Source organism: Tamandua tetradactyla, chromosome 2, assembly GCF_023851605.1.
Source record: "Tamandua tetradactyla isolate mTamTet1 chromosome 2, mTamTet1.pri, whole genome shotgun sequence".
NCBI classification, from domain to species: domain Eukaryota; kingdom Metazoa; phylum Chordata; class Mammalia; order Pilosa; family Myrmecophagidae; genus Tamandua; species Tamandua tetradactyla.
Window position 1 is genome coordinate 209,460,701 of NC_135328.1, and position 26,605 is coordinate 209,487,305.

At 44.3% G+C, this 26,605-nt stretch overlaps 2 protein-coding genes and 1 pseudogene across 20 annotated transcripts in view; 1 reads left to right on the forward strand and 2 right to left on the reverse strand.

Moving 5' to 3' along the window:
* SPATA21 (spermatogenesis associated 21) overlaps positions 1–1,052 on the forward strand; it is a 68,109-nt gene extending 67,057 nt beyond the window's left edge. For 11 of the 18 annotated variants that reach the window (XM_077151134.1, XM_077151138.1, XM_077151132.1 and 8 more), the window contains one exon: positions 306–1,047. In XM_077151134.1, the coding sequence (XP_077007249.1) occupies positions 306–363 (58 nt within the window). In that variant the 3' untranslated portion in view covers positions 364–1,047. Of the gene's footprint in view, positions 1–305 lie in introns of all 18 variants that reach the window. The other 7 variants (XM_077151145.1, XM_077151141.1, XM_077151143.1 and 4 more) reach the window with 4 other exon arrangements.
* SZRD1 (SUZ RNA binding domain containing 1) lies at positions 1,034–26,554 on the reverse strand. 2 transcript variants are annotated; one of them, XM_077151153.1, is made up of 4 exons: positions 26,455–26,554; positions 7,352–7,401; positions 5,349–5,600; positions 1,034–4,128 (listed from the first exon to the last, which is right to left on the reverse strand). In XM_077151153.1, the coding sequence occupies exons 1-4, from the start codon at positions 26,503–26,505 to the stop codon at positions 4,026–4,028; spliced, it is 456 nt and encodes a 151-aa protein (XP_077007268.1). In that variant the 5' UTR covers positions 26,506–26,554; the 3' UTR covers positions 1,034–4,025. The 2 variants fall into 2 exon arrangements, with proteins under 2 accessions (XP_077007268.1, XP_077007267.1); XM_077151152.1 differs by having other exon boundaries at positions 5,349–5,603.
* Positions 13,582–18,047, reverse strand: LOC143674853 (TGF-beta-activated kinase 1 and MAP3K7-binding protein 2 pseudogene; annotated as a pseudogene).
* Positions 26,555–26,605: the final 51 nt, after the last annotated feature.

The window sequence follows — 26,605 nt, forward strand, 5'->3', positions numbered from 1 at the left end:
ACTTATGCCTTTATGTGCCCAGAACTTAGGGTGTAACTCAACCACTCTGCTCAAATCTGATTCCATGTTGGGAGTAGCAGGAATATGCTTAGCAGCTGGGCTGAGGGAAACTTCCCCTACAGCACTCCCTTTCCAGGCACTGGGGTAAAAAGAGCACAGAAATTAGGTCCCCAGAGTCCAGAGGCTACTGTCTTCATTGCTTCTGAGAGGCCCCCTCCCTGGGCACATGGGATGGCTCATTTCTAAATATGACTATGGGGACAGGGCCAAACATCTCCCACTCTTCTGCCCTGCCCCCTCCCCAGGGAACACGGCTCTGACAGCCAAAAGTGGCTTAGCTCCGTGCCAGCTCGAACCCACTGACCCTCTGGAGTACTGACTCTGAGGCAGTTGTTCACAGCCTGCAGACAGATGTTCCATCAGGGCAGGGACTGCTGTTGGATTTTGCTTTTGTGGCCTGATGATAACCCAATAAACACTAAGAACCTCAGCCTCCATGACTGGTGCCAGGAAAGGTCCCCAAGTTTTCAACCCTGCATTTGGCTCTCAGAGTACAGGGAGGGCTAGTTTCTCAGGATTAGGAGCCCCTGAGGCAAGGCTAGCCTCAAATCCTTGCCCAGGATCTGGGCTCCTGCTGGAGCTCCCCTTCATCGTTCCTCAGTGGAAAGCCTTTACCTTCCAGTCTCTCAAAGTACAGAGTTCCCTCAGATGACTAGGAGTGCTACAAGGGTAGTTATCTCTTTTTCTATCATTTGCTCATAGGGAGTGGCAAATATAAGGGAAGTGCATGGCAGAAACCCTGGTCCCTCAAACTTCTCTCAAGGTCTACAACAGAGACCTAGGACTCAGGGCTCTTCTTCCCTTGTAGCCCTAAGGGGTGGGTCCTTGTCCCCCAACCCACAGCATTCCAGGTCTACTTCTCTAGCAAAGAAAGAGTCCCTTCCTGGGGCTGAGAAAAGAGGGCTACCCTGGTGATTAAATATGCAGTCAGAACAAGGTTAGGGAGTCAGGGACTGAAATGAGGACAAGGCTCTGACAAGTTTAAAACATGTATTTAAAATACAATTTATAAAATGCTTATTCTGCCGACTCAGGAGCCCGCAATGCGGGGTGGGGTGGGAGTGGGCAGCTGCCCGCTACACCAGCAGAGCAGGACTGCAGGGTTGCGGCCTTCCCTCCCATGCCCTTCTGTTCAGACACCCAAGGGGCCCACGTGCACCCCTAGGATCACACCAGAAAACAGGACCTCAGAGGTCTCTTGAGTCTCTGCTTGCCAGGGAGGCTGGATATAGCCCTGCCAGCCCGTCCCTGAGCAGAGCATTCCCAGACGGGCAGGGTATGGCTGGGCTGGGCAGGGTGGGGTGGGGTGGGGCAGGTGGGCTCTGGAAAGGGCTGATGGTAGCATATTGGGTGTGGCCTCCTGCCTGCAGGTGGGGAGCACCCTGATTGAGTGGGCTAAGGATTAGTCACCAGGCCTGACCCCCAGCTCCTTTGGTTATAGGCTGACAGAGTAGTGGCTCATGGGAAGCGGTTAGCTGGAAGGTCTGAGGCCTGGCTCATGGGGACAGGGAAGAGCTGGGGGAAGGGGACAGTACTATGAAGGCAGATAAAGTGGCAGCAGCCTCAGGTTTCTGCTCCGTCCCCCATCCCCCTGGGTTTTTCCAAGCCAAAGCCTACAGCTTACTTAAAAAAAAAAAAAAAGCACTTAAGGAAAGTCAGACAACTACAAAAAAGAGAAAGAAAAAAAAAAAAAGCCCACATAAAATCCAAACCCTTCACTCCTCTCCCCTCCCGCCTCCCCCTAACACAACAGTTTCATGTTTTCTTTTTCTTGCCTGCCACCTCTCCATCTGGGAAGCCAACAGTAAGTATGATGGCTGGCAGGTGGTGACAGGCACACAGCAGGCAGAGCCCCATCTTTGACCAAAGCAAGGTCAGAGCACCAGTCCCTGCCATGTCCTCAATCTGCTGACACCCATCAGCAGGATTCCCTTTAGCTTCCACTACAGGAGAGGCTCAAGGAACAGGGCGTGCCAATGGCCAAGCACTCGGCACTTCTAGCCTTCCCACCTGGCCTACCCTGTACCTTCTCCAACTGAAGGGACAGTTTTGCCTTAGGCCAGAAACTACCATTACATAAAGGATGACACTACACATTTTAGAAGATGGAAACTTGGTCAGGGCAGTGGAATTAGAAAGACACAGCCAACTTTCTCCCTTGCCCACTCCCTCAGAACAGCTTGTGGGCACGACTCAACAACCGTGGGTTCTTAAAGACTGGCACTTTATTCCAGCTCTACTCACAATTTCCTGGCTTCAGTTATAAGGCTGTCCTATGGACTAGTCCCTGACTCAACTGACAGCTAGCCCTTTCTCCTAAAGGGAGGATGTGGTGGGACATGGCTTGTCAGGCCTGGCCTACCATTCCCACAGGGCAAAGCTGAGAGTAAGTCTACCATACCTAGCTTGCTACCTTGGCCACCACAAGCTGCCCTAATAGCAAAACTTCATACCAACCACTTCAGAAGTCATTCACTGGTCAAGAGTAGGGAGACAGGCTGGCTGGCTGAGGGATAAGGCGCAGTGCAACAGAAGAGGCCAGCCAGCCTGAGAGGAGCTGGAGAGCACATACACAGAGCTGCTCTGGGGCAGCTACCCTCTTAGCCTCTTCTACCTCTAGGAGCCAAAGCAAATCGCTGGGCTTGAGAGGGGGAAAACTGCCTTCATTCCAGGCCCTCGCTCTGAAAAAATGGGTGAAGGGTAGCCTGGGCCTCTGAGAAACCAGTCTGTCATCACCAATCTTTGCAATGCAAAGGTTTCCTTTCCCCAACTTTATTATTCAAAATGGTTTGCTCCCAAGGTTCTGATTTCAAAAAGGAAATGTACCAGGTACAGTTACCAAGCTGGTACCATCAACAGAGATAGAACACTACAGAACCTTGAGAGTTCAAGCCTTGCTGGACTAGGAAGATCCATCTACGTTCTGACCACACTAGGCAGAAAGCTCAAAGAGTTCTGGAGTCAGACTCTCTCCTGGTTTTCCTTGTGCTGACAGCAAAATACTGAAGTCTTGCAACCCTTACTTCTAAGCCTAGGTGCTTCACTCACTGATACTATGTTCTCTTCTAGAAGTAGCAAGCCTGACTGGTAAGGAACCACCTGAGGGGCAGGAGAAGGAGACATCTGCTCACTTTCCCTATTTCCCAAAACACCAGAGCTGAAGCTGGTACCCTCCCCAGGCTCTCAGAACCTATAGAGCTAGCCCAGTCTCCACGCAGCACCAAGATGCCCTGGGACTTAGCTGGGGGAGGGAGGTATAGGCATGGGGTGCTCACCTGTCTGGGGACTGTGGAGCCCTGCCCCTTTTCTGGGCGGCAGTAGGAATACAGAAGAAGCTAAGCTCACCCAAATCCTATTGGTTAATGTTTCTAGTACATTTCCTAGAAACATTTTTAAGTAGACTACCAAACTACCCTTTCTCAATTAAAAATTCATTAAACTGCTAAATCCCCTCCCATGCACTTTTCCTTGCAAATCAAATATTTGTATAAACAAACAAAAATAGAAAAAAAAAAAAGGGTATCTTCAAATGGAACTTGCTTTTTAAGTGATGAAGACATGCACTTGGGGGTGGGGTTCTCATTTGTGTTTTGAAATCCCAAATTAATAAGCATGATAAACTGTTATTGCTGGCACTGGCTTTACCCCAAGTGGCACGATCTGACTCTCTACTCTGAGTCCTTGATGGGTACTCCCAACCCTCCCCTAACCCTCACCCTTTCCCTTTCATTGACTTGGGACAGCCCTTGTTGACGTGCCAATCACAGTGGGAAGGGGGGGAAAGGGTGAGGTCACAGTGCATGGGGTTCAAGGTCACAGTGGGCGGAGCAAGGGGGATCACAGTGCAAGTAAGTTAGGTCGTTCCCTCTGCTCAAGTCCAGCTGTCTGCCACAGCAATGCAAGCCGTGGCGGACGACCCAGAAGGCGGAGACGGCGGCAGCGGCGGCATCTTTTCTTGCCCACATTTATCTGCGCTGTTTGAAGCCTTGTGACCCATCAGGACCCAGGGGCTGTCTGATCACATTATTGGGCTGCCTGCTGTCTTCGGGTTGGGAGATCCTGGTTGGCCTGAAAGGAAGATCAGAGGAAGGCCTGAAAAAGGATATAAAAGATGTCCCCAAATTTCACAACCAACAAACTATCTCACAGCTGGGGCAGAAATCCTGGTGACTATCAGCCAACTCTGGCTCCCTGAGCTGCTGCCCTGGCAAGCAGACTTAGGGCATCTCCAAGCTGGGAGGGCCCTGTGGGCAGGTGGGAATGGTGGCCCATGTCCCCCTCTAGCAGCTACAGCATTCCTACCCCCAATGTGACTCTCCACCATTCATTTGTAGGCAGGGATGTGCTCAAGGACCCAGCCTGCCCAGAGACATGACCATGGATAGCACATGCTCCACAGACTCTAGTGGCACATATTCCCCTGGGGGTAGGGTGGGGTGTGTGTGAAAAGCTCTAATCAAGAGCTCAGCAGAGTTACATGGCACCCCCCATTTCTTGCCTCCAGTTTCTTTCCAAACCATGTGGTTAATGGTTAATTCATATTATTATGGACTTTTTCCATTTTGGAAAGATGAAGGCATAGAGGAGAGACAACTGGCGTCTATCAAAATAATGAGAGGAAAAAAAGTACACAGATTACTTCAAGTCCCAAACCAAGGAAACCCATAAAAGTTAGAGGCTATTTTAATAAATGTTTTATCAGTGGTGACAAAATTACATAATGCAACTGCCAGGACTGCAGGGGATAAAGCCAAGAGTCAAAAATAATTGATAAATTCAAAGAAACATCCCAATGGGTTATTGTGAAACCCAGAAGACAATAACTTCTAAGCTCTTTTTGAGGCCTTCCACTGTGCCTGGCAGGGTCTTCAGCACCCTATACAAATTCAGTCATCTAATCCCACAACTTGATGAGGAAGGTACTATCATCTTCACTATTTTTCAGATTATGTAACTAAGGCAAAGAGAGGTTAAGTAGCTAGTAAGCGGCAGAAGTGGACTCAGAGCCCATGCATGCTTTTAAACTCTCTGCAACACTGTCGCTTGAGGCCTGTAGCAGACCATGGCCTCCTCAATGTCCCCTCCCGGGCTTTCCAAGTTGTCCCTGGTCCTTGAGCCAGTGCAGTATAGACAATTAACTAGCTCCAGTCAGGATGGAATGGCAGGCTAGGGCTTCCAGCCTTGAATCTCCCTGCTTCTCACTGCTCTATGCACAGACAGGCCAGGCTCTACCACTTCAGGATGGACTGGTGGAGTGGGCTATGGTCAGCCCTGCCAGCTATACTCACCTGTCGAGGATGGGTTTTTCCTGTTCCTCCTCAGGGCTGGCACTACCCAGGATTCGCTTCCGGGCTTCAGCGTACTCTGCCTCTCGCTGTGCTAGGGACTTGACTGGAAGGGCTGGCCTGCTGGTGGAGTTGGGGCTGCTGACCACACCGTTGCTGGTGGGCCTCTTGAGGATGCGGATCTGCGGAGGGGGCCCCGTGGGAAGGCTATCGTCTTGAATCACAATGGGCACTTTGGGAGGCGATTTGGATTTCCTGCTGACAAAGAGCAAACACAGCTTCACAAATCCTGTCCCTTGACTACAGAGGCCCTTCCTTGTTCCACACACCCGCCCCTCATCTTTTTCCTCACCCTCCTCTGGCCTTTGACCAGACATATCAAAATTTCCACTCCTCAAGAAGGGCTTCTCAAAAAAGCGAACATGTCACCAGCTTCCACAGTCCACAAGAAGTGCTCCTCAGACCTAACCCCTGGCCCAGGGTACTGATAAACTCCACCACATTCTGAGACATCTATCCCCATGTTCATTATGATCACATCAGTCACTGGTTGGGCCCTGTGGCAAAACACTTCATGTCCAGAATCCAGATTTAACTTCAGTTAAAATCACAGCTTCCCTAAACAGACCACAATGTGACAGCTGGTGAGGCGAGAATCCCTTAGCTTGAGGGCCAGGAAAGTGTTTGGTCCCAGCCAAGCTCTTCCACCATGTGGGCTTCAACAGTCTCTACTACATAGGAGCCTGCTCCGCCAGCCTTGCCTTAAGGTAGGATAGGGTTTACAACTGTCTCAGCCTTCTCGTAAGAGAGACTCGTGCTTCCCAGAGACAAGCTATACCAGACACCTGAATCACCTCTTCAAAAGAGTTTCCAAGCACAGAAAACTCCCTCACCAGGGCTCTCTGGTCTGTTAAGACAACGGCGGGGCTAGGGTGAAGGACAATTCTAGAAACGATGCTTGGCAATGCTCAAAAGAGAAGCACTATCCAAGACTGTTGGATGTGTCCACAAGGAGAGGTGGATTAAATAAAACAACAACAAAAACCACAGAAAGAGAAAGGGATCCAGGTGGGAATGACCATCCAAAAGATCCACAAAGACCTCCCATAAGTAGTCAACTGGTTTCTAGAACCAAACAGTCCCACAGGGACCTGTTTTCAGAGTCCTGGTTGTCAGGAAGGGTAAAAGTAGGGGCTGGAAGAACTCAGCTGCTGCCAGGGTGAAGTGGAACAAGTCCTGGGATGGGGATGGCATGGAAAAAAGCAGACTCTTATCAGAAGTTAGTGTAGCTGCTAATACAACTAGACAGCAATCTGATCAAAGAAGCAGGGAATAGGGAAAGCTAGTGGATGAGCAGGGCATCTCAGAGTTCCCTGGAGAATGACCATGCAGCCTATGAAAGCAAATCCATACAGGCCCTATTCTTCTTTTCCCTGTTGCCTGTCCCTGTGGAAAGCTGACAAGTTACCTAAGCCTAAAGACAGAATGCTGATATCAACTTCTACTTGCTCTAGAAACCACCACTACCTGGGTGGGGAATGGAACTATCCTTAAAAGTCAAGAATTTCTTAGACTCTCTTCTTCTAGGATACCCTGATAACACCCTAAGCCACTAAGTCACAGAGGGCTCAGAGAAATCTGTCCAATGCCCTCATGTCACTGAGAAAGAGGCTCAAGTCCAGAGGATGAAACAGCTTGCCCCAAACTCCAGGGCATCCGGGGGCAGAGCCAGGCCTAAAGCCCAATTTTTCTGGCCTGTCACCTCTCCCTCCCTTTCCAACAGACCACCTGATGCAGGAAGCCCACTAAGGTAGGAGGCAGGTGCAACACCCCAGCCTCACTCCCAAAGCCTCAAACCACCACGTCATGCTCTTCAACTGGGAGGGAAGGGTTCACTGCCCAGAGGAGCCTGACTGCTCAACCTTATGGCCAGCTGGAGAATGCCGCTGACTGCCCAGCTCTCTAATGTAGAGAGCACCAGCCCTCAGACCAGACAGCAGCCTTACCTCTCCTTTTGTGTGATCTTCAGTTTTTTTTCCAACCGTCTGTCTATTTCCTAGAGGAAAAAAATGTATATAAAAAGTGGAAAAAAATCTCTCTCAAATAAAAGCTTATGTCTTTATTTTCAGAGCTAAGGGCAGTGTCCTCTCTCTGCCCAGGAATGACTGTGTCTTTTGAGGTATCAGACTTATCAGTTTACTGTACTCAGGGGCTTGGGACCTGACTCCCTCTGCCGGTCCATCTCCCTTCCATCCCCAGGGCCAGGGCAATGGTTTGATCTCATTGTTCAGGTGGGTTTTTGCATATGGACTCCTAGTCTTCTGGCCTCCAACTTCCCCCTCCAATCTGTCCTTCACAGAGCCACTCAAAGCAATTTTCTGAACACAAATCTCATCCTGTCACTTCCCTGCTTAAAATCCTTCAACCAGCTGCAGGATCAAGTCCAAGTTCCTAAGAATGGCCTCAGTCGCACCTATCTTTTATCATCTGTTTCCTGTTTTACACTATGGCAATACTGAGCTGTTACTAAACCCCAGAACCCAGCACACCTACCTACAATGTCCTCCCCTCTTGCAAACTCTCATCAATTCTTCAAAACCCAACTTGATGTCTACCACCTCCTTTGTAAAGTCCTATCTAATTCCACAAGCAGTTAATCACCTACTCCTTAGAGTATGCCCTCTTTGTACAATCCTTCATGGTCACATGTGTATCCGTTATTTTACCATTAATTTTTTTACTGTAATGGCTTTGAACTGTGACTACCACCTAGCAAAAGTCCTGGAATAACACAGAAGCCTTATGTTTGTGGAACTGGATGGCAGTCTGAGCCTTCAGACCCTCAGCACCAGGAACATCTTGATGCCTCCACATACCCATGTATGAGCGAACACACAATGGATAGAGGGGGCTGTGGAGAGACCAAGGACCAAGTCTCTGGATTCCCTGGCTGACCCACTCCCTCAGTTATCCTCAGGGAGGGCACTACAAGTGCATATTGGAGAAGGGAGAAATTGTATGCAAAATTACGTATTTCTCTAGAGAGAAGGGTCTTTAACAATGGTCCTGAGGCAAGGTGTGTGCCCGGGTCTGATTTTGCCCCCCACCCTATTCTATTCCAAGAGTCACTGCAATGTCTAGAGTTACTTTTGAGTTGTCACAACTAATAGGGATGGGGGTAAAGTGCTACTGGTCAGAGATACTGCCAAGGACAATTAACAGGCCCAAATGTTAATTGTATTGAGGTTGAAGAACCCTGATTTATAAATTAAATAGGATTTTCAGAGGGGGTCATCATTTAAAAAACACCAAGAACCACTGCCTTGGTAACTACTTATTTGGTAAGTAACAAGGATCTTAAATTTGAAATTTGCTGAGATCTGCCTCACAGCCCAGTGGGTGGATAGCCAATTTTCCCAAGTGTGTGCTGAAATCAACCGTATTCTATAGTTGATATCTGTATACATAATGTACCTTAGTTCAAGTGGATATTGTTCAAATCTTCTAAATCATTATTTTTGTCTCTTTGATCTATTGACTACTGAAAGAATCAGGAAATAATTCTTTGTATAAACAGTTTATCATTATGAAGTGATCTTTGCCTTAAAGTCTATTGTTTAATATTAATAAAGTGATAGCAGCTTTTTCTGGGTTAGTATTTACTGGAATATGTTTTTCTCCTTTTACCACCCACCTTTCTATTCCTTATCTGTCTCCTATAAACAATATGAAGCTAGATTTATAAAATTCAGCCTGACACTTTCTGACTGGTGCTGAGTTGTGTTTAAATTGTTTGCTTTCAACAATTGTATCAGCAAGTCTCTGTCCAGGCTGAGAAACCACTGAACGGGAAAAAAAAAACCCTCCCTCAGGGGGCTTTGGAACACAGATGGCATCCAATGAATGTTTAATGACTGAGTAGAAGAGATCCACTGGGAGTAAAATAGTGAACCAGATGTTTTCTGTGAACTGATGAACACAGACACTCAAAAAGAACTATGTCCACTGTGTAGTCTGCAACAGAATTTCCATCCTTCCTATAATTTTTAATTAATACCAGCATTATTGCCAAAGTAATACTATGTCTTATATCAACCTAACGCCTACTACTTCTTAATGACTTCTCAAGGAATTTTGCAATTAATTTTAAAATATTAAAGTTTCACACTGCATCATTTTGTTCCATTTTGAAAAAGACACTGTCTATTCAAGTTTTCCCATCATAAATGCAAGATTTAACATATGTGGGATTTGGATGCCTTCAAACAACAATTAAAATAAAATGCCTGCATAGGCCAAGCAAGTAACCAAGCTTCATATGCACAGGTCAAGTAAGTAACCATGCTCCATCTGCAGAAGTGAAGGGGTTACAAGGCACCAAAGAGCACTTGCCCTACTTCAAGGCAGAGCCACAGGGCTTCAACTGATAAGGACAGACCCGCCGTATTAAGAGACACCAAATTCAAGATTTTTGTGGGAAAGCTCTAAAACTTTTAAAATTTATGTGAGGTCCAAATAAGACATTTGGACTTTCAGACCTAATAAATAAACCCTGTTTGAGAGAATCTCTTAGAAAAGCAAGCTACATACTGCTTTCTCTAGGACTTCAGGGAAGATAAGGAATCTCTGTCCAGTCCCAACAAATAGAGCCTGGCTGGGGAAAAGCCCTTCAAGAGGACATTATGGACATGTCTGAATAAATGCCCTTCAGTCCCCAACCTAGAAAGTGACCAGCGTTCTAGGCATATAATAATACTACTGGTTTTAAACATAATGTCTTACTTCAGTATAATGCTGTATGTCTGCTAATACACTTTCCCAAATACTCATTTTCTGCTCATGCCAACTCTGTTTGATAGGCAAAGAAGCTTTTAGCTCTCTCTGTCAGACGAGAGTAAGATGGCTCAGAGAATTAAGGAAACTACCCAAGGCCAGAGAGTAGTAAACCATGGAGGGAGCCCTAGAACTAAGGCCTTTTAAAGCCCCACCTCATGCTGCTGTACCCCCATAATAGCTCAAATCCCTGGGAATGATGTTAAAAGCATCTGATATTGATTTCCTCTGCTCATCTCCCGATTCCAAAGCAGGATGGCACTGTCAGACCTAGAGAGGGATTCCTCCATCAGATTAGAGAATGAGATCTAAATTCAAGCAGCTTGGGTGGAAAGCTGATCCTGGCCATCTTCAGATGGCCAGCTGGATACCACAGTTCTCAGGCCTGTTCATGCAGGAGAGACGAGTGTCCGCCCAGCAGCTGGAGAGGGCACTGCATCTCACTTTGGACTCTATCCAGGTATCATGAGTCAGCCCATTCTCCCTTCAGACATGGCCTTGCAATCAATTCATGCTCAGACTCATGCTCTAAAGATCGGGACTCACGGGGCACAGTATAAGGAGCAATTTCCTCCAGAGATTCACAAACCCAATGGAATTAAACATGCCTTGGAATTCTATGTGAGGAAACATCTAGATGTGGGTATGAAACAAAGAATCTTAACATCTAAGGTCATCTCCTCTTTTTACAATGATGCTCAGAGCTTCAGCCAAAGATCAAGGCTACTATGTTAGAGGCCCAATCTCCATGTCTAATGAAATCATTAAGCTAATTGCTCTATGACTGCTCTGAGTGAAGAAGGGCACAGGCACATGCACTTTAGAAGGGAGCTGCTGAAGATTAAAGTTTGATTTCCCATGGCTTCTCCTCCTGGAAAGGCGTCTATATTTTTGCAAGTAGCACTAAGCAGACTCTGGATGATGATGCTCTGTGTTCTGATAAGTGGTGTGGACTCTCTTCGAGTCAAAATCCTAAGCAAAGTTCTGTTGTTACCAAACACAAATATTACCCTCACCCTTGGGGGGCTTTACTTCTAGAAAATGAGTGGCATGCTTCTTGGTCTGAGAGAACAAGCAAAACTGGAAGAATGGAGTCAGGAGTCATGAAGGAGTAAGGGTGGGGGAGTGTCCTAGACAGGAATATAGGAGGTAAAAGAGAGGCCACAACTACAAGATAAATGAAAGCAGACACCAACACCTGCAAATTCATCTCACCTGAGGAAGCCCAGCTTCAATTGCTGCTGATGCCCTGAACTTTGAAAGACTGTTTGGGTGAGCCCTCAGCAAAAAGTTGGGGGACAGAAGCATGTGAGTTCAATGGGGATAGGATCACTACAAAGGTGAATAGCAGGGAAGGGGATACCTCCAACAGCCTAATTCAAGGAAAAAAAAAAGAGAGGATAAGGGCTGGGTGGGCAAGAAGGAGAGGCAGATTACAATGGCAGGTTTGCTTCTGTAACATTAAGAGGTGGATTGAAAGGAATAAAGAAAGGTAAGAACAGGAGAAGAAAAGAAAAAAGGCAGAGTAGAGAAAGACTGGGCCAACTGGGCCAAAGCACAGCACATTACAGCTACACTTTCTCAGATTTGCATGTTCAAGAAACAGACTTACCCTTCACCTGGAGTGATGACACTTGGGTGGACTGGTTCAAATTAGCCTAACTTACAAGAGACAGTTAACAAGCCTGAGGACTCATCGCTCTTTCTAGTGCCTAGACCAGCTATTGCCTCTCCCTGTGACCTTCCTTTCTGGGGCAGAATTCCCAGCTGGTGCCCGAGTGTCAGTGCCAAAGGAATGATTTGCCCTGCTCTGCCACAGTATCTCTCTGTGCCAGAGTAACCAACACAACTCCCAAGAACCCAAGTAATCATATTAAACAGACATTCTAAGAGGTACCCTTGGCTCTCTTAGGAAATATCCTCTTTAGTCAGTAACAAAGTTTGTATTTAAGAGGGTTACTTCATGGGACATTTTCCCATATCATTTACCTCTATCTTTGTTAGTTTCCACTTCAAAAATGTCATTTTCTAATTTTTCTCTTAAAGCCAAGGAATAACAAGCCATCTGAAAGCAGCCTTGTAAACCACAATGTCCCACAGGCTCATCTAATCTCATCTAACAATCTATAGTTGGTGAGCTTTATTATTAAGTCTATAGTAGACACTGGCAGGATCTGAAGACCAGACAGGAAAGCTCAGAGTACAAGGATTTCTCTCAGAACCAGACGGACATGTCCTGATGAGCACAATGCTACCATTTTAGAAAAAAGCAAAAAGGAAAAGATGCTAAAAAGGAACAGAAGGCAGGAAAACCTTCTAACACATTCCAGTCCCAAACTTTCATCACAGCAGGCCGGTGCTCAGGCTGGGCCTAATCTCAAGTCTCAGGCAGGTCACTGGCACCCATGTCCCTTGGCTACAGGGTTTCCTGTGTCAAGGTCTCCTAGGAGAGGAGTCTCCCCAGGATGACCCCTGTCTCTCATGCCACAAATCTAGCTGGTATTCTGGCTCCTTCCTGTGAGGGCCCAATTCCACTTAAGAATAAAGCAGAAGAATTCACAGATAGAACCAATCTCTAAAAGCAAAATCTGTTCTAAAACTACCATATAAAAAGGTCTCAGTACCTTTAAAATGCATCACTGACCATTTCCAGTCCTTACTTCAATCCACAGATTTCTCCAAACAGCCTTTGTATCAGTTTATTCATCCTGCCTAGCTTATGTCAATGATGTGACACTGACAGTGTCTAGTTTAGGCAGAGACTTAAACCCTGCTTATTCTACCCACTCTGGCTAACTCCATGGAGGTAAGCACCCAAAGTCAAATCACCCCAGTTCTGATTCTGAAGTAATGCTTCAGGATTATTGTCGGGTTCAAAAAATTAACTCTTGGTCAAATATTATTGAATAAGGCTTTTTTTTTTTTTTTTAAAGTAGAATTCAGAAGTTGAGAGAGAAGAAAATATCTGGGGGCACAGCTAGGCTATCAATTCAGCCGTATATTGTTTTTTTAATTTCATAAGATTTTTTTAACGATTAAATGAGGGCATGTTTTCAAAAAAATTCTAAATGTTTTAATGAGTTTCTTCTTTTTCGTGAAAAATAACATATATACAAAAAAACAAATTTCAAAGCACATTGCAACAATTAGTTGTAGAACATCTTTCAGAGTTTGGTATGGGTTACAATTCCACAATTTTAGATTTTTATTTCTAGCTGCTCTAAAATACTGGAGACTAGAAGAAATATCAATACAATGATTCAGCAATCATACTCACTTGTTAAATCCTATCTTCTCTGTATAACTCCATGTTATGGTTTCTTTTTTCTTTAATATGTTTTAAAATTTTTATAAATAACTTATCTATTACAAAGTTTACCCAACTAAATCACAAAACCATCCATTAAAGATATCCCAATTACGTTTTATTAATAAAACAAGTAAAAACTGATTTATCAATCTTCACACAGAAGTGCAGATGAAGCTGAAAAACAAGGCCTTGTAAACAAAATGCATGAAACGCAAGGGCTTTGGGGCTATTTGTCTAATTAACTAGGATTGTCATATTTCTTCTCCATATACAAAATGCAAAGCCTACATGTTGAGGTTTTAACATTCTTAGAGATCACTTGTAATGATCCTGTTTATTTTAGAACTATCCACTTGCAAACATTTACAGTGGGTGACAGTTGACATTATTTCCTAAGCTTTGCTACAATTCAGCACTTCCCTTAGCACCATACTAAGCATTGATAATTTTTAAAAAGTCTTTTTAAATGCTTACTGTTATCTTTTTCTTGATTTCCTTTAGTTATATACATTCCTGATCATCTATTGAATATTTTCCTTACAAAAATATATCATCAAAAGAAAGAGATGCTTGAGGTTGGTTTCGGTGTTCAAGTTTACTTGTTTTTCTTTTTTTCCATCTTTTCTTCAATTGTCCTAAATATGACTAACCTTGTTTTATAAATACATTTGACACTGCCACTAAGTCAGGTTTAGAAACTGATTTCCCAAACAGTAAAGCATTTATAAACTTCTCTCCAAAAAGGGGGAGGGGGGGCTGGTGCTGCTGCTGGATTTTTTTTTTTTTTTTTGCTGCTCGTTTTAAATGGTACCTCCCGATAATAATCTCTTGTGAAAGTTCTGCAGGACACCAAGCAGATGAAACAAGCTTAACCTTGTTGCTCCATTGATGGATTAAAAATTTCTTTTGTTTTATGCTTCCTTGTGGAAGATAAAACACTGTGTTGTCACCCACTGCTAAAGTCTGTATACAGTATGACCTACAGACATAATTCTTGTCACCTTTCTTACAGTTCGTTGTGCAGCATCTGCATGTCTTCAGAGAACACTGGCACTGAGGAGGGCCAAGTACAGAATAAACAGTAGAGGAAAGTTCTTCTGTGCATAGTTTCATTTCATTAATGCTTTTTATTTTAAGGCACTGCTTCTCTCAGGCAGGCTTTTTAAAAAGGGTCATGATCATGCTTAATCACCAAAGGGAAAAAGAAAATTAGTTAACAAAAGACTATTATACTACATGTTCAGAATATAAGAAAATAATAAAGAAGAGAAGATATAATTTAAAACAGACTTGAGAGATCTGTACAGTAAGAAGAGCTTTGGGGTATTACATTGCACGTTTGTACAGACAATGCATGCTGTGTTCTTTTTCATCTTGAGACTCTACTGGCGTCCGAGTGGAGACCTCTTCAGGGGAGACAAAGACAAGGCTAAGAGTACCACAGATTTGTGAAGTTCTTCCCCTATTCATGAGTACTATGTGGCAACAAACAGTTTAGCTACACCATGTTCCTTTTCTTTGTGTACGTAGTGCTTCACTGAAAGCTTTAAGAATAAAAGAAATTAGCACTCTATTTCTTTTTCCTGTCAAAATCCAGTAGTCTGTGCAACAGAACTAGATACAAAAACTCAAAAATGGACAGCACAATACTATCTAATTGTAATGTAATTATGTTAAAACACTGAATGAAGCTGCATCTGAGCTATAGTTTTTGTTTGTTTGTGTTTTTTGTTTTTTCCTTTCTTTATATATTTTTTATTTTTTATTTTTTTCTCTATGTTATCATTCTATATCTTTTTCTGTTGTTTTGCTAGTTCTTTTCCTAAATCGATGCAAATGTACTAAGAAATGATGATCACACATCTATGTGATGATATTAAGAATTACTGATTACATATGTAGAATGGAATGATTTCTAAATGTTGTGTTAGTTAAATTTTTTTTAATTAATAAAAAAAAAGTAAAAAAAAAAAAAAAATCCAGTAGTGACATGAAGGGTGAAAGGTACTAGGAACCCCCAAGCACTAGGCTGTTGAGAATAATCCAAGACAGGACACTTGTAACACTGTAGGTGGCCAGATGGCAGGTGTTGAATCCTTCTGCTGATGGCCTTTCACGTGATGGATTTCAATGCCTATGACAGGATTCTGAAGTAGTCTGAGCTCTGGGGGATGGCACTTAGCATTTGGCACAAAACTATCTTGTCACACCTTCAATCTGACAAAATCCTATGGAGCAGTGAAACTCTTCCCCTGATGACAGGTACTAGTTTCTTGAACTTTAGATACAGTTTTAGAGAAGGTCCAGCTCAGAAATGCGTTGGCTCCTCACACTGGTCACATTGGATTAAGGCTGGATGATTCAAAAGAGTACAATAAGTACAATGCCACTGAGCTCCCTCATCATCTTCTGTGTCTTGATTCTCTGGTATTCTGATGGTGGACCTTTGATGTTTGGGTTTTGGTGGCACAGCTACAAATCCAATATTGTCATAAAAGTTATGAATAGCGCTAGGATTAAAATGTGGTCCTCAGGCTTGAAAAATCAATTTCTTTGGTTAAGCGGTCAATGTCAATCTGGAATTGTCTATTACAACTTCTCAACTGCTGCATTTCTTCGAGGGAAGGTATCTGGGATATGGAATTTGATCTTTTCAGGTGCCTTCGAGTTAGATTATTTTCCGATTCATTGACCTCACATTTTAGTTTATTCAACTTTCTCTTTTGAATCTCAAGTTCTCTTTGAAGTCATTCCATTCTGGCCTTCTGGTGTACCAACCAAGCTTGCGTGTAGGTAGCATCATCAGATCCCATGCTTAGTTTCCGCGCGTCACTTATTTTATCCACATGTGCTAAAGCAGTGTCCATGACGTGCTGAATGCTTTCGGTTTCTACATAATGATCAGGATGGTTCAGAAGAACTGTAAGTTCAAAGGTAGGGGACACCACCCCTGGAGAGACTGCTGGGGGCTTGCTGGGAGAAACTGTACTCTTGAAAGTACTTTGTATCAGGCTGTGTAACAGCCACACAAGGGGGAATTGCAGTTGGCACATACTGCCCGACTTTTGGGGGTGGTGGTAAACAAAGGCAGGGCCCATGCTCACTTGCCCAGACATGTTTCTGAAGTGGCAGACGCTACACTGTTAGTGGATATGAAGAGTGTGGGCTGATTCCACAACACCTGGTCAACTCCTGTGGTGGCACTAGCTGAAATAAAAACCTTAGGTTGACTATGGGACATCACCTCATTGGTACTTTGGGGGCTGGCAGCTATGTAAACAGTGGGCTGATTTCTATTTAAGGTCTGGCTGTTGACCGAAGTGGAACTGCTGGAGATTCGAGGTCTAGAGGAACACAATTCTGAAGAATTGTTTCTTTGTAGGGGTTCAATTTAATTTCTATCTGTTTTTTCCAAGGTCCTGTTGAAATATTTTGAATGTTATATTGGCCATGGACAGAAGACTGTGAACTACTAGGTGGATGGACTGTTGGTGGCTGTGGAGTAGTAGGTGAGCTGATGGGCATGTAGACATGGGAGGTCTAGTGGTGGCCTTGCTGACCAGGCTGCTGGGCTGAGGTATGTGGTAGAGGGTTAGATGTAGGATAGGCAGTCCAGGGACCAGGTTGTGAAGGTTGATAGACTTGTTGAGGGTTCATGGGATTGAATTGAGATACCCAGGCAGAATGCCATTGTGTCTGTCGAGCTGTACCACTAGAAGTTGTAATGTAAGGCCTAATATAGATAGAATTTCCTTATGGACTGTTCAGTACAGGTGGAGGTACACTTTGGATGCGCAAAGATATAGGAGTATCACGACTGGTCTGGATATTTGGGGGTAAAGTTACCACAATGGGATTAAACCTGGGAGTTTGTAGAGAAAGGTTTGATGTTCCTTTACTACCTAAGTGAAATCCAAGATGCGGTGCTGAATTTGAAGCACCAGATGGACTGGACATTCCAAAAACATTAAAGACTTGAGGAACCTGAGCTGGTGTTGTCCGTGGCTTCTGCTGAAATAGTTCATTATTGAACTGGCCATCCTGAAGTTGTCCATCACTGATGCTGTGCATCAAAGTCTGACTTCCATTCATTCCATTTCTTCTCTTCCATGGTGGTAAACATTCTGTGATTGCAAGTGCAAGTTGAGAGAAGTCATGTGATTGCATAGTCTAGAAATTACAGAATCATCTGAAAAATTCAAGTCTCCTTCACCATAAAGATACCTTATACTCTCCTGAGAGAGAACTGCACAGCAGGCATTCAGCTTATTGTTATTCTGTAACATGCACCGGGGTACAACTTTGGGTATTTCAGGGAATTTTTGTTATAAGTCATGTAAAACCTGAAAGGCAATTGGTGGCTTCTTTGGATCATTTCTATGTTGCCTGGTCAGGACCATCTGTGCGGTAGGCCAGTTTAGGCCTTAGCGAAAATAGTACTCATCTCTTTTGTTGAAGCATTTTCCTCGGCCACTGCCACCCCCTCCTCCGCCGCGGGTCCTAGCAGGGTCGCTGTTTCCGCCTTCACCACTGCCTCTGCCACCCCTGGCTGGGGGGTTCCCGCTGCCGGCTCAGTCCCAGCCACCACTGCCCGAGGTTGGGGGATTGGCCACACGGCTGCGCCCCGACCCTTGGCCCCCACCCTGCTGCGTTCGCTTGCTCTCCCCCCAACCCCAGACCCGTCCGTCCAGTCCTGACCAAAATACAGCCACAGTATACATGTATGGTTTCTTAATACAGACTTAGGTGAGTCTGAGTGTTCTGTTTCCCCACAAAACATTCCTCCTTTCTCTGTTACACCCACACCAAGGGAAACATTCCACTTTAATTAAGTAAGTTACTGTGACTATTCGTCAGGGTTCTCTAGAGAAACAGAACCAATGAGATAACTGTAAATATGAGATTTATAAAAGTGTCTCACGCAACAGTCCCAAATTTGTAGGGCAAGCCCAGAGCTGGCAGCTGCAATGAAAGTCCTCAACAAACTCGCTGGGGAGGCTGACTGGCTGAAGCAGAGAGAGAGATTCTCTTTTCTGAATTCTCCTTAAAAGTCTTCCCACGATTACATTAAGTGTCCCTCATTGCAGAAGACACTACCCTTAGTCCACTGCAGATGTAATCAACCATGGATGCAACCAATGAACTCATGATTTAAGTTCAGGCTATGTCCTCAGCAATAGATAGGCCAGTGCTTCCTTGACCAGACATGGGACACCATCACAAGGCCAAGCTGACACATGAACCTAACCATCACACTATAGGACATAGGAGACACTGTTCTAAAATTCCCTACCCAAGGAGTCTATGCTTTCTTAAGAATGTCTCAAAAGCCATTTTCCTTTTGTTTCACTGTGACAAAAAAAAGTTGGAGACAAGCATTTGCAAAAAAACCCACTGTGATGTTTAGGTTCTGGTGTCAAACTGGTCAGGTGATGATGCTCAGCTGTCTGGTCAGGCAAGCACTGGCCTAATCCTTGCTGCAAGGGTATTTCCTGGATGGTCAATAAACTGAAAGGTTGGTTTATTAAATCATCAGTCAGTTGACTGCATTTGTGGCTGATTATATCTACGAAGGGCATGTCCCCTACAAATGAGGATAACCCAATTAGCTGAATTTTATTTAATCAGCTGAAGACTTTTCAAGAAAGAAGAGACACTTCACTGCTGCTTCAGCTAGTGAGCCTCTCCTCTGGCATTTGTTGAGGCTCTTCTTCAGAATTGCCAGCTTCACAGCCTGCCTGACAGATTTTGGACTCTAGCATTTCCACAGTTACATGAGATATCTTTATAAATCTCACATTTACAGGTATCTCCTGTTGGTTCTGTTTCTTTAGAGGATCCTAATATACCCACTAAAAGGAGGGAGATGCGCTAGGTGGTAGAGACCAAGAGATGAGTAATGTAATCTTTTTTCTTTTTTTTTTTTATACATGGGCAGGCACCGGGAATCGAACCCAGGTCCTCTGGCATTCCAGGCAAGCGTTCTTGCCTGCTGAGCCACCGTGGCCCGAGTAATGTAATCTTTATTGAAGAGGTGAGGCCAGCCAAATAGAAGAAAGATAAAATCACAGTAGCTAAATTAGTTGATGAACAGTGTTATGGGAAAAGCAGTGAAAAGTGATATTCCTGCCATGGAAAGCAGGGAAAGCTGCAGGGACTCAAAAGACAAAGAGCTTCAAGAAGAAGTGAAGAAAGGGCACAAAACAAAATTTGGGAGAAAGAGGATGAAAACAAGAAAGAAAAGAAGAGAGATATAAAATAAGATATCTCCTAGACTGAGATGATTCACATCTAGAAAGGGGCTTACAATGAATCCATCTCTCCCTCAATCTAGGGCAAAGGCATTCTACAACTAACCTGCACAAGACTCCAAAAGAGGCAAGCAACAACACTAACAGCATGCTTTTTTACCTCCCAAAATAACTTCTGCCTTTGAATGATGCTTTACACTACTTAACTCTCACCACCAGGCAAGGCAGATTTTATTAATTTTCAGTTTTACAAGCGTGAAAAGTGAAGTGGAGACAGGGGTAGGAATTGATATGCCCCAAAATCAGATATAACATTTGAATTCCAATATTCTGACTTCTATTGCCCTCAATGGAAAAAAACTAGAGGAGGAGACCTATCTTTCTTGTTACCTTTAATAATGAAGACAGTCTGGCTCTATCTCCCAAAGAGAACATTAAGGCTCATCAGGATAAAACACAATTACTCTTCTCCCCACCCACACCAAATATAAGGGTGACTCTTATCAAAAACGCTAGTTGGAATTATGGACACTGAGCAGAGGCAGCAAACAAGGCTATTAGGGCCTGGGCAATGATGTAAACGGCTAAAGAACAGAACAAAACAGAACAGGTAACACAATGGGTAAAGTAGAGACTACAGAAGAAAAGAGAGCAACCAAGACCCAAGTAAAGGCATTCAAATTCAATTTTTAGAAACAATGTGCACCAAAAACAAAAAAAAACCAAACCTGCAGGTGAATAATCTGGGGCTGCCAGCCTGCAACTCCAGATACAGGGATCCTAAAATAACAGAGTTGTTAAATCTTTTATTTCTCTCTCTCCACTTGTCCAGATGCCAGTTATTTCACATTTATGATCAAGATTTTGACCAGTGTCTAACTTGCAGCCACTATTAATATAACCGACAATTTCATTATCCTTTTGGCTCTTAGGCACTGAGTTTTTCAGAGATGCAATTTATTAGCTCATGATCCAGGTTACTGAACAGGAGGTCAATCCCAATTGAAAGCAAATACAATACTTCAAAGGACCTAGCACTAAGAATCCTAAAGCACCGAAGTCTGGTGAGAAGCAAATGTAAACAAATTGGAGGAAAAGGCCCCTAAGAGTGTGAGCACAGGACTCCAACAGCCTGGTCTGGGATTCTGACCCTGTGATTCTTCTCAGGGACAGGAGTACTGATGGTACCTGCACTTCAGAAGGACACTGAATGGGATAATGAATTTGTAAAGATGTACAACCCCCATCACCACCCTACCTCCACCCCCCTGGCCTGGTATGCAACAAGCACCCAACACACTAGCCCAAAAACCCTTCCTGAAAAGGGCCTGTGGAATTTGGGAGCTCACAGGCTTACAGGCAGTGTCTATTTACCAGTGAGATGGGCAACTTGGTAGCAGAGAAACAGAACTGACCGCCGGAGGGTCCCAAATGCTTTTATAGGGCTATGAACACCAAAGAACAAGGGCTGGAAATTTGGCTCTCAAGGTCTATGAAGAGTGATGATTATCCTGACCTTCCCAGACTCAAATCATAACTTTGTTCTTCTATACAATCTCATCTAGGCATCCCAGCCCCTGAAGAATACAAATTTAACTGTTAAAATAACTTCCTTTTAGAAAGGAATGACTGTTATTTCCTGTGTTCATTTTATAAGGGAAAGAGGTTTGGACAAGGGGTGAGGATGGCTTATTCTGAGTGACTGGAATGTCTCACAATCAGGAATAAGATTAATCTTTATTAAGAATAATTATTACTCTACATACCACTGCTGGGATTTTTTGCTAATTTCTGTGGTAGTTAGCTTTAACCTCAAACTTCCCATCAACATCCTGCATAGGGGCTAGACATTAAAGAGAATGATGCCTGGCAGAGCCTAACAGAGCTAAAAAATCCTTGGGAAGAGAAATCTCTATGGTTACCACTTTAAAAAATTATTTCATTCTGTACTTTGGTCACAGATTTAAGTAGCTAAACTCAACCTTCTCCAGGCCTTCAACAAGCCAGTAATTGTCCTGACAGGAAAAAAACTTGTCTACAGAAGTAGGAAAACACCCACTACACCTTGTGGAGACTACCTACCCTTACAGGGCCAGAAACTGACACTTAACTGTAGGGAGCCCACAGTGGTGTAAAGGTGGAAACTGGAATCAAAGCACCGGCCCCAAGAATATGTCTGTGTCATCAAATCTAGACAACAGTGACTTTCCTTTTGCAGGATTTTACCAAAAGTGTTAGAAAGATACACTAAGTTCCCTCCTGTTGGAGAGGGAAAAGCAAGAAGGCCTGTAATTGTAAGACCTCCAACCCACTGCAACCAAGGCAGCTGGTGCCAACCCCCAATGCATGCTGGGAACAGGCCCGCATGCAGCCGCAGTGAAAAGAGCTGAGAAGTTACCAGTGAAAAGTTCATTATCCCCCTTTCTTAGAACCACAGCGAAAACAGATCTTTTTCCAGAGTCCAGGGGAAAGGCTGCTCAGCACAATCATGTCTAAACTGGCCAATTTCTTTATAGAGTGCCCCCTCTGAGGACATCGCAGTCGCTACTGATTCAGCCTTCCCCTAAGGACCAGAAATAACTGAGAGTATAGTGTACAGTGGCCCCTAAAGGCACATGGTCCACATGAATTTGAACTTTCTGACATCACAAATTCTAACTGTCTTCTTTACCATAAGGACAAGTTACAAGGAAATCAGGGCCAGGTAGTCCTGAAATAATGAATCTGTTTTTTTGCCCACTACCCACAGCCAACAGTATGCATTCCATGACAGTAGTTTCAGGAAGCACTGAGAACCACTGCCCACCCCCATCCCCCAAGTGAGGTGGCCACCACACTTCAGTGAGAATGGCCTCTTCTCTGAAGAGAAAGCAGCAAATCAGATTTATCTCCCAAATTAAAACCTAATTATGTCAATCCTCCGCTAAAAAAGCCTTCAAAGCTCTCCTCTGCTTTCAGGACAGATTCCAAACTCCCCAGTACCAAGTACAAGGAGGCCCTTTTTGATCTGGCGTCATCTCTTTCCACTTAGCCTTGCCAACCCCCTCCCATCCAGCCAGAAGGAAATTCTTGCAGCTCTCCCAACAATGCCACACCTCCCCTTTCACAGCCTCCTTGCCTATGCCCTACAGTCTACCTGCCCCTCCCAGACTTAGCAATGTTCAATTCAACTGGTCCTTCAAACCTTAATTCAGGCATCACTTTTTCTACATGACCTTCTCTGATGCCTGCCATGGAACCTCATTTGTACCTCTTCCACAGAAATAGCTGACTTACCTGTCTAACTCCTCCACTGGATCTGCCCCAGGGTCTGGCACCTAGTAGGTTCTCAACATTTACAAATGCTGTACTATACCTATATAACACCCAGCTTCACAGATGAGGCAATGTTTAGCTGACAGGCTCACTGGGGGTGGAATATAAACATAAATTTGAATTCTTTGTCCTGAAGATGAATTATTCTCTTACTTGAGATGCATATTCTTCCTATTAGCTAAATGACTTGACCTTAAGACAATAAAACATTTTTGAGAGGGAAATTGGAGAGGTTGCCAATTTTTGTAACAACTACCAATCCAATTCCATTTATGCGTCATATGCCTCCCCTATGACTGGCTAGCTTATTATCAACAAAACGGAGTAGGCTGTATCTCCCCCATCCTCCAATCTAAATAACTAGTGAACATAAACTAGCTCCAAACTATCAAACTTGAGCTAAGTGTTGATCTGATCTTCTTTTGAAGTACAAAGATGTCTTCTGATTACAAAATGGTCTATTTGTCCCTTAAGATTTGTTTCAGATGGACACAATTCAGAATTTCAATCAACATTAACTCAAATTTACATTTTTATTTCTCCCAAAGGCAGTGATTTTTAAAGAAGCATTTCCTTGATGAAATCTAAATTACATTCCTTAAATTGCCCTTTGACTAGAGATGATACCTTGGGATGAGGAAAGGTAAAGGAACGGTTTTATAGTAGATAAATGTCCACAATAACCAAAAGCATAAAGCAGTCTATTTACAGAATATTGGAGATGTTTTGCAAAGTCAATCTTTCTCTGAAGGACAAAACACTGAATATATACACGATACTAACTTTAAATGCTTTGGCACATAAGAAATTCTAGCATGATGCTCCGATTTTTTGTGACGTTATAGGGCAAGAAACACAAAAAGCATCAACTTTCAAGGATTAGAACTGCCCTTGGATTATTCGGAGTTTGAACATTCACTTTAAGAATAAGTCAACCCCTATGAGCTAATTTTCTCCACCCACGTTTTTTCTTTCCTTTTTCTAAAAAACAAACAAATGAAAAAACATTTAATGCTCATTTCCATACAGCTGTTGGGAGACAAGGTAATCCAAAGCTAACTAAGACTCTTACATATACAACTCGCAACATGTGAAAGACATATATGGTCAACTGGCTTCTCGGTGCTTCATCCCCTCCCTGGCTTCTCTCCTTCAAAAGAGAACCTTTATAAGAAGACCCTTGGTGAAATTCGAAAAGATAATAAAAATTAAGAAAGCCTTCAAATCTAAACCCAAAGCAAACCTATTAAAAACGAAAGTTAATGCCCAACTCCCAAGTCTTTCACAGAACTGTAGGTAGGGAGGTGGCAAAATGTTAGAGGAACAACCTAAGTTTGAGGTAACAAGGTTTGGGGTCAAATCCTAGCTTTCCCACTTATTATCTGTGGGACCTTGAAGAAAAGAAATTACTTCCTAAACCTCAATTTTCTTACCTATAAAAGGAGGATAACGCCTCAACAGGTTGTACAGAGGATTCAATTAAAAACAAACTATAGAAGCAAAGCTGCACTTTGACAGAACTGCTCAAAATATCCACAAGGCAAGGACTGAGTTCTGTTGCTATACCTGGCACTTTTAAAGTGTTTTATGAAAGAAAAGGATGGTGGAAAGGATAGTGGACAAACATTAAAAGACCCTAAGTTAAATCATACATCTCTGGAGTTTATTAGCTATAAAATGGGGGGCTGGTCTAGTTGTTCTCTAAGTGATTTACCCATTTATTCTGAAAAACTAAAACAATCCCCAATTTCTGCTAAATTCTACTTTCATTTTTTGTTTCTTTCAATTTTTTCTACTTCTTTAACATGAGAACCTCTTGACCCTTACAAACAGGTGAGGAAAAACAAAGAAAGGCCAAGATGCCCATACACCTATAATCCGAGTCACATTCAAATTGCAGAACAAGCTTTCTTGCAAGGGGGTGGCATGAGAGAGTCTGGCTGATTCACACATATTAGTGGGAGACAATAAACAACTCTGCTGGAAATTTTGAATTCTCTTTTACAAAGTCACTGCTAAGCACTGTCTACTTCATGACAGACTCAAAATTGTTGAATGAACAAAAACTAAGCTCACACCTGTTGCTCCCTGTGAACTCTTTAAATTGCTCTAGTTACACAAGTCAAAATCCAAGATAGTCGACACCGACGAACTGTACTAAATACCTTCCAAAGGAACTAATTCTTCAAATTCTCAATTATGCTAAGTGGAAAAACATAAACACCGTGAGAGAAATGCTGAACCACAGGAAAAAAAATTCGAAGCCATTCCCGTAGACATACACCCAACTGCTGCGAGAGTCAATTTCTCGGCCTCCTCACCGCTGACAAAAGCCTCAAAGGTGCTGGGGGAAGGAAAACCCAGCTTCGGTTCTACCCTCGTACACGCCCTTCTCCACACACCTAAACCTTTAGGGTGGATGTCACTCAAGCCAGTGCTGAACAGATACGAACACGAGGTATCAAAGAGGCATCTCTCCATCTTCACAAAGATCACCATACAACAACAAACTTTAAAAAGATCAAACTAATTACGAACCTAATAGAATTGCCTGCTCTTGCTGGGGATAAACTACTTTCCTACAATCTCTGGAGACAAACAAAAACTTCAAAATCAAGTTAAACGGTCCATTTCCCTTCCCCTCCCAAGAATGCGACTACTTCACATATTGCACCCTTCCACGTCCAACCCCGGCGAGCACTCTCCGAGACGTTCTCCCCGGGCTCAGAGCGGTGGGTGGGTCCCGGAGAGAGGGGCTGCCCGCTAAACTTGCGGTTGCCCTGGCGGGGTTCCTGGGAGACCCCCGCCTGCAACAGAGTCTCAGTAAAACTGAAACAGAAAAAGAACCATTCTCACCCACCGTGGCGGAAAGCGCGAAACGGTAAGGGAGTTTAGTCCAGAGTTGAGCGGCCCCAAAAGAACTCAATTTCCCCTCCGGCCCTCACTAATCCCTGCTTACTAAACCCCCCCGCCCCCCCCCCCCTCCCCGGTCCACGCAAACCGCACTCCCATTCCACATGGTGCGTTCCTCCTCACCAGAGCACATGAACTTTAAAATGGTGTCTCGGAACGGGTGCCCGAAGGGAAAGGGTCAAAGGGACCTGGGGCGAACGAGCCGGCGCCAGGAAAAAAGGATCTGGTTGGCGGGTGGGGGGCCCAGAGTGACGCGCAACATCGCACGGGTGGAAGGAGGCACTCTGAGCAAAGGTGGAGGGAGAAATAGAACGCGGCCTCTTTAAGAGGCCTTCACGGCGCTCAGGGACTGGGGGCCTCTCGTCCACCCCCGGTCCGGAGTGTGGGGCCCTTCCGCGGGGAGAACTATCCTCAGACCCGCTCCCCGGAGGCTTCCCTCACGCCAGGTCCCGCCTGGCCCTGCCCCGGGGCGGCGGCTCCTCCTTACCCCGCTGTCTGCCGCCTCCTCCCAGCTCTCAGCGACCTCCTCATCTTCCATCTTACTCGCCGCTTTCCCTCCTCCCCCACCCCCTCCCCGCGCCTGCGCCCTGAGGCGCGCTTCCGTCGCGGGCGCAGGCACGCAAGGCTTTACTCAATGG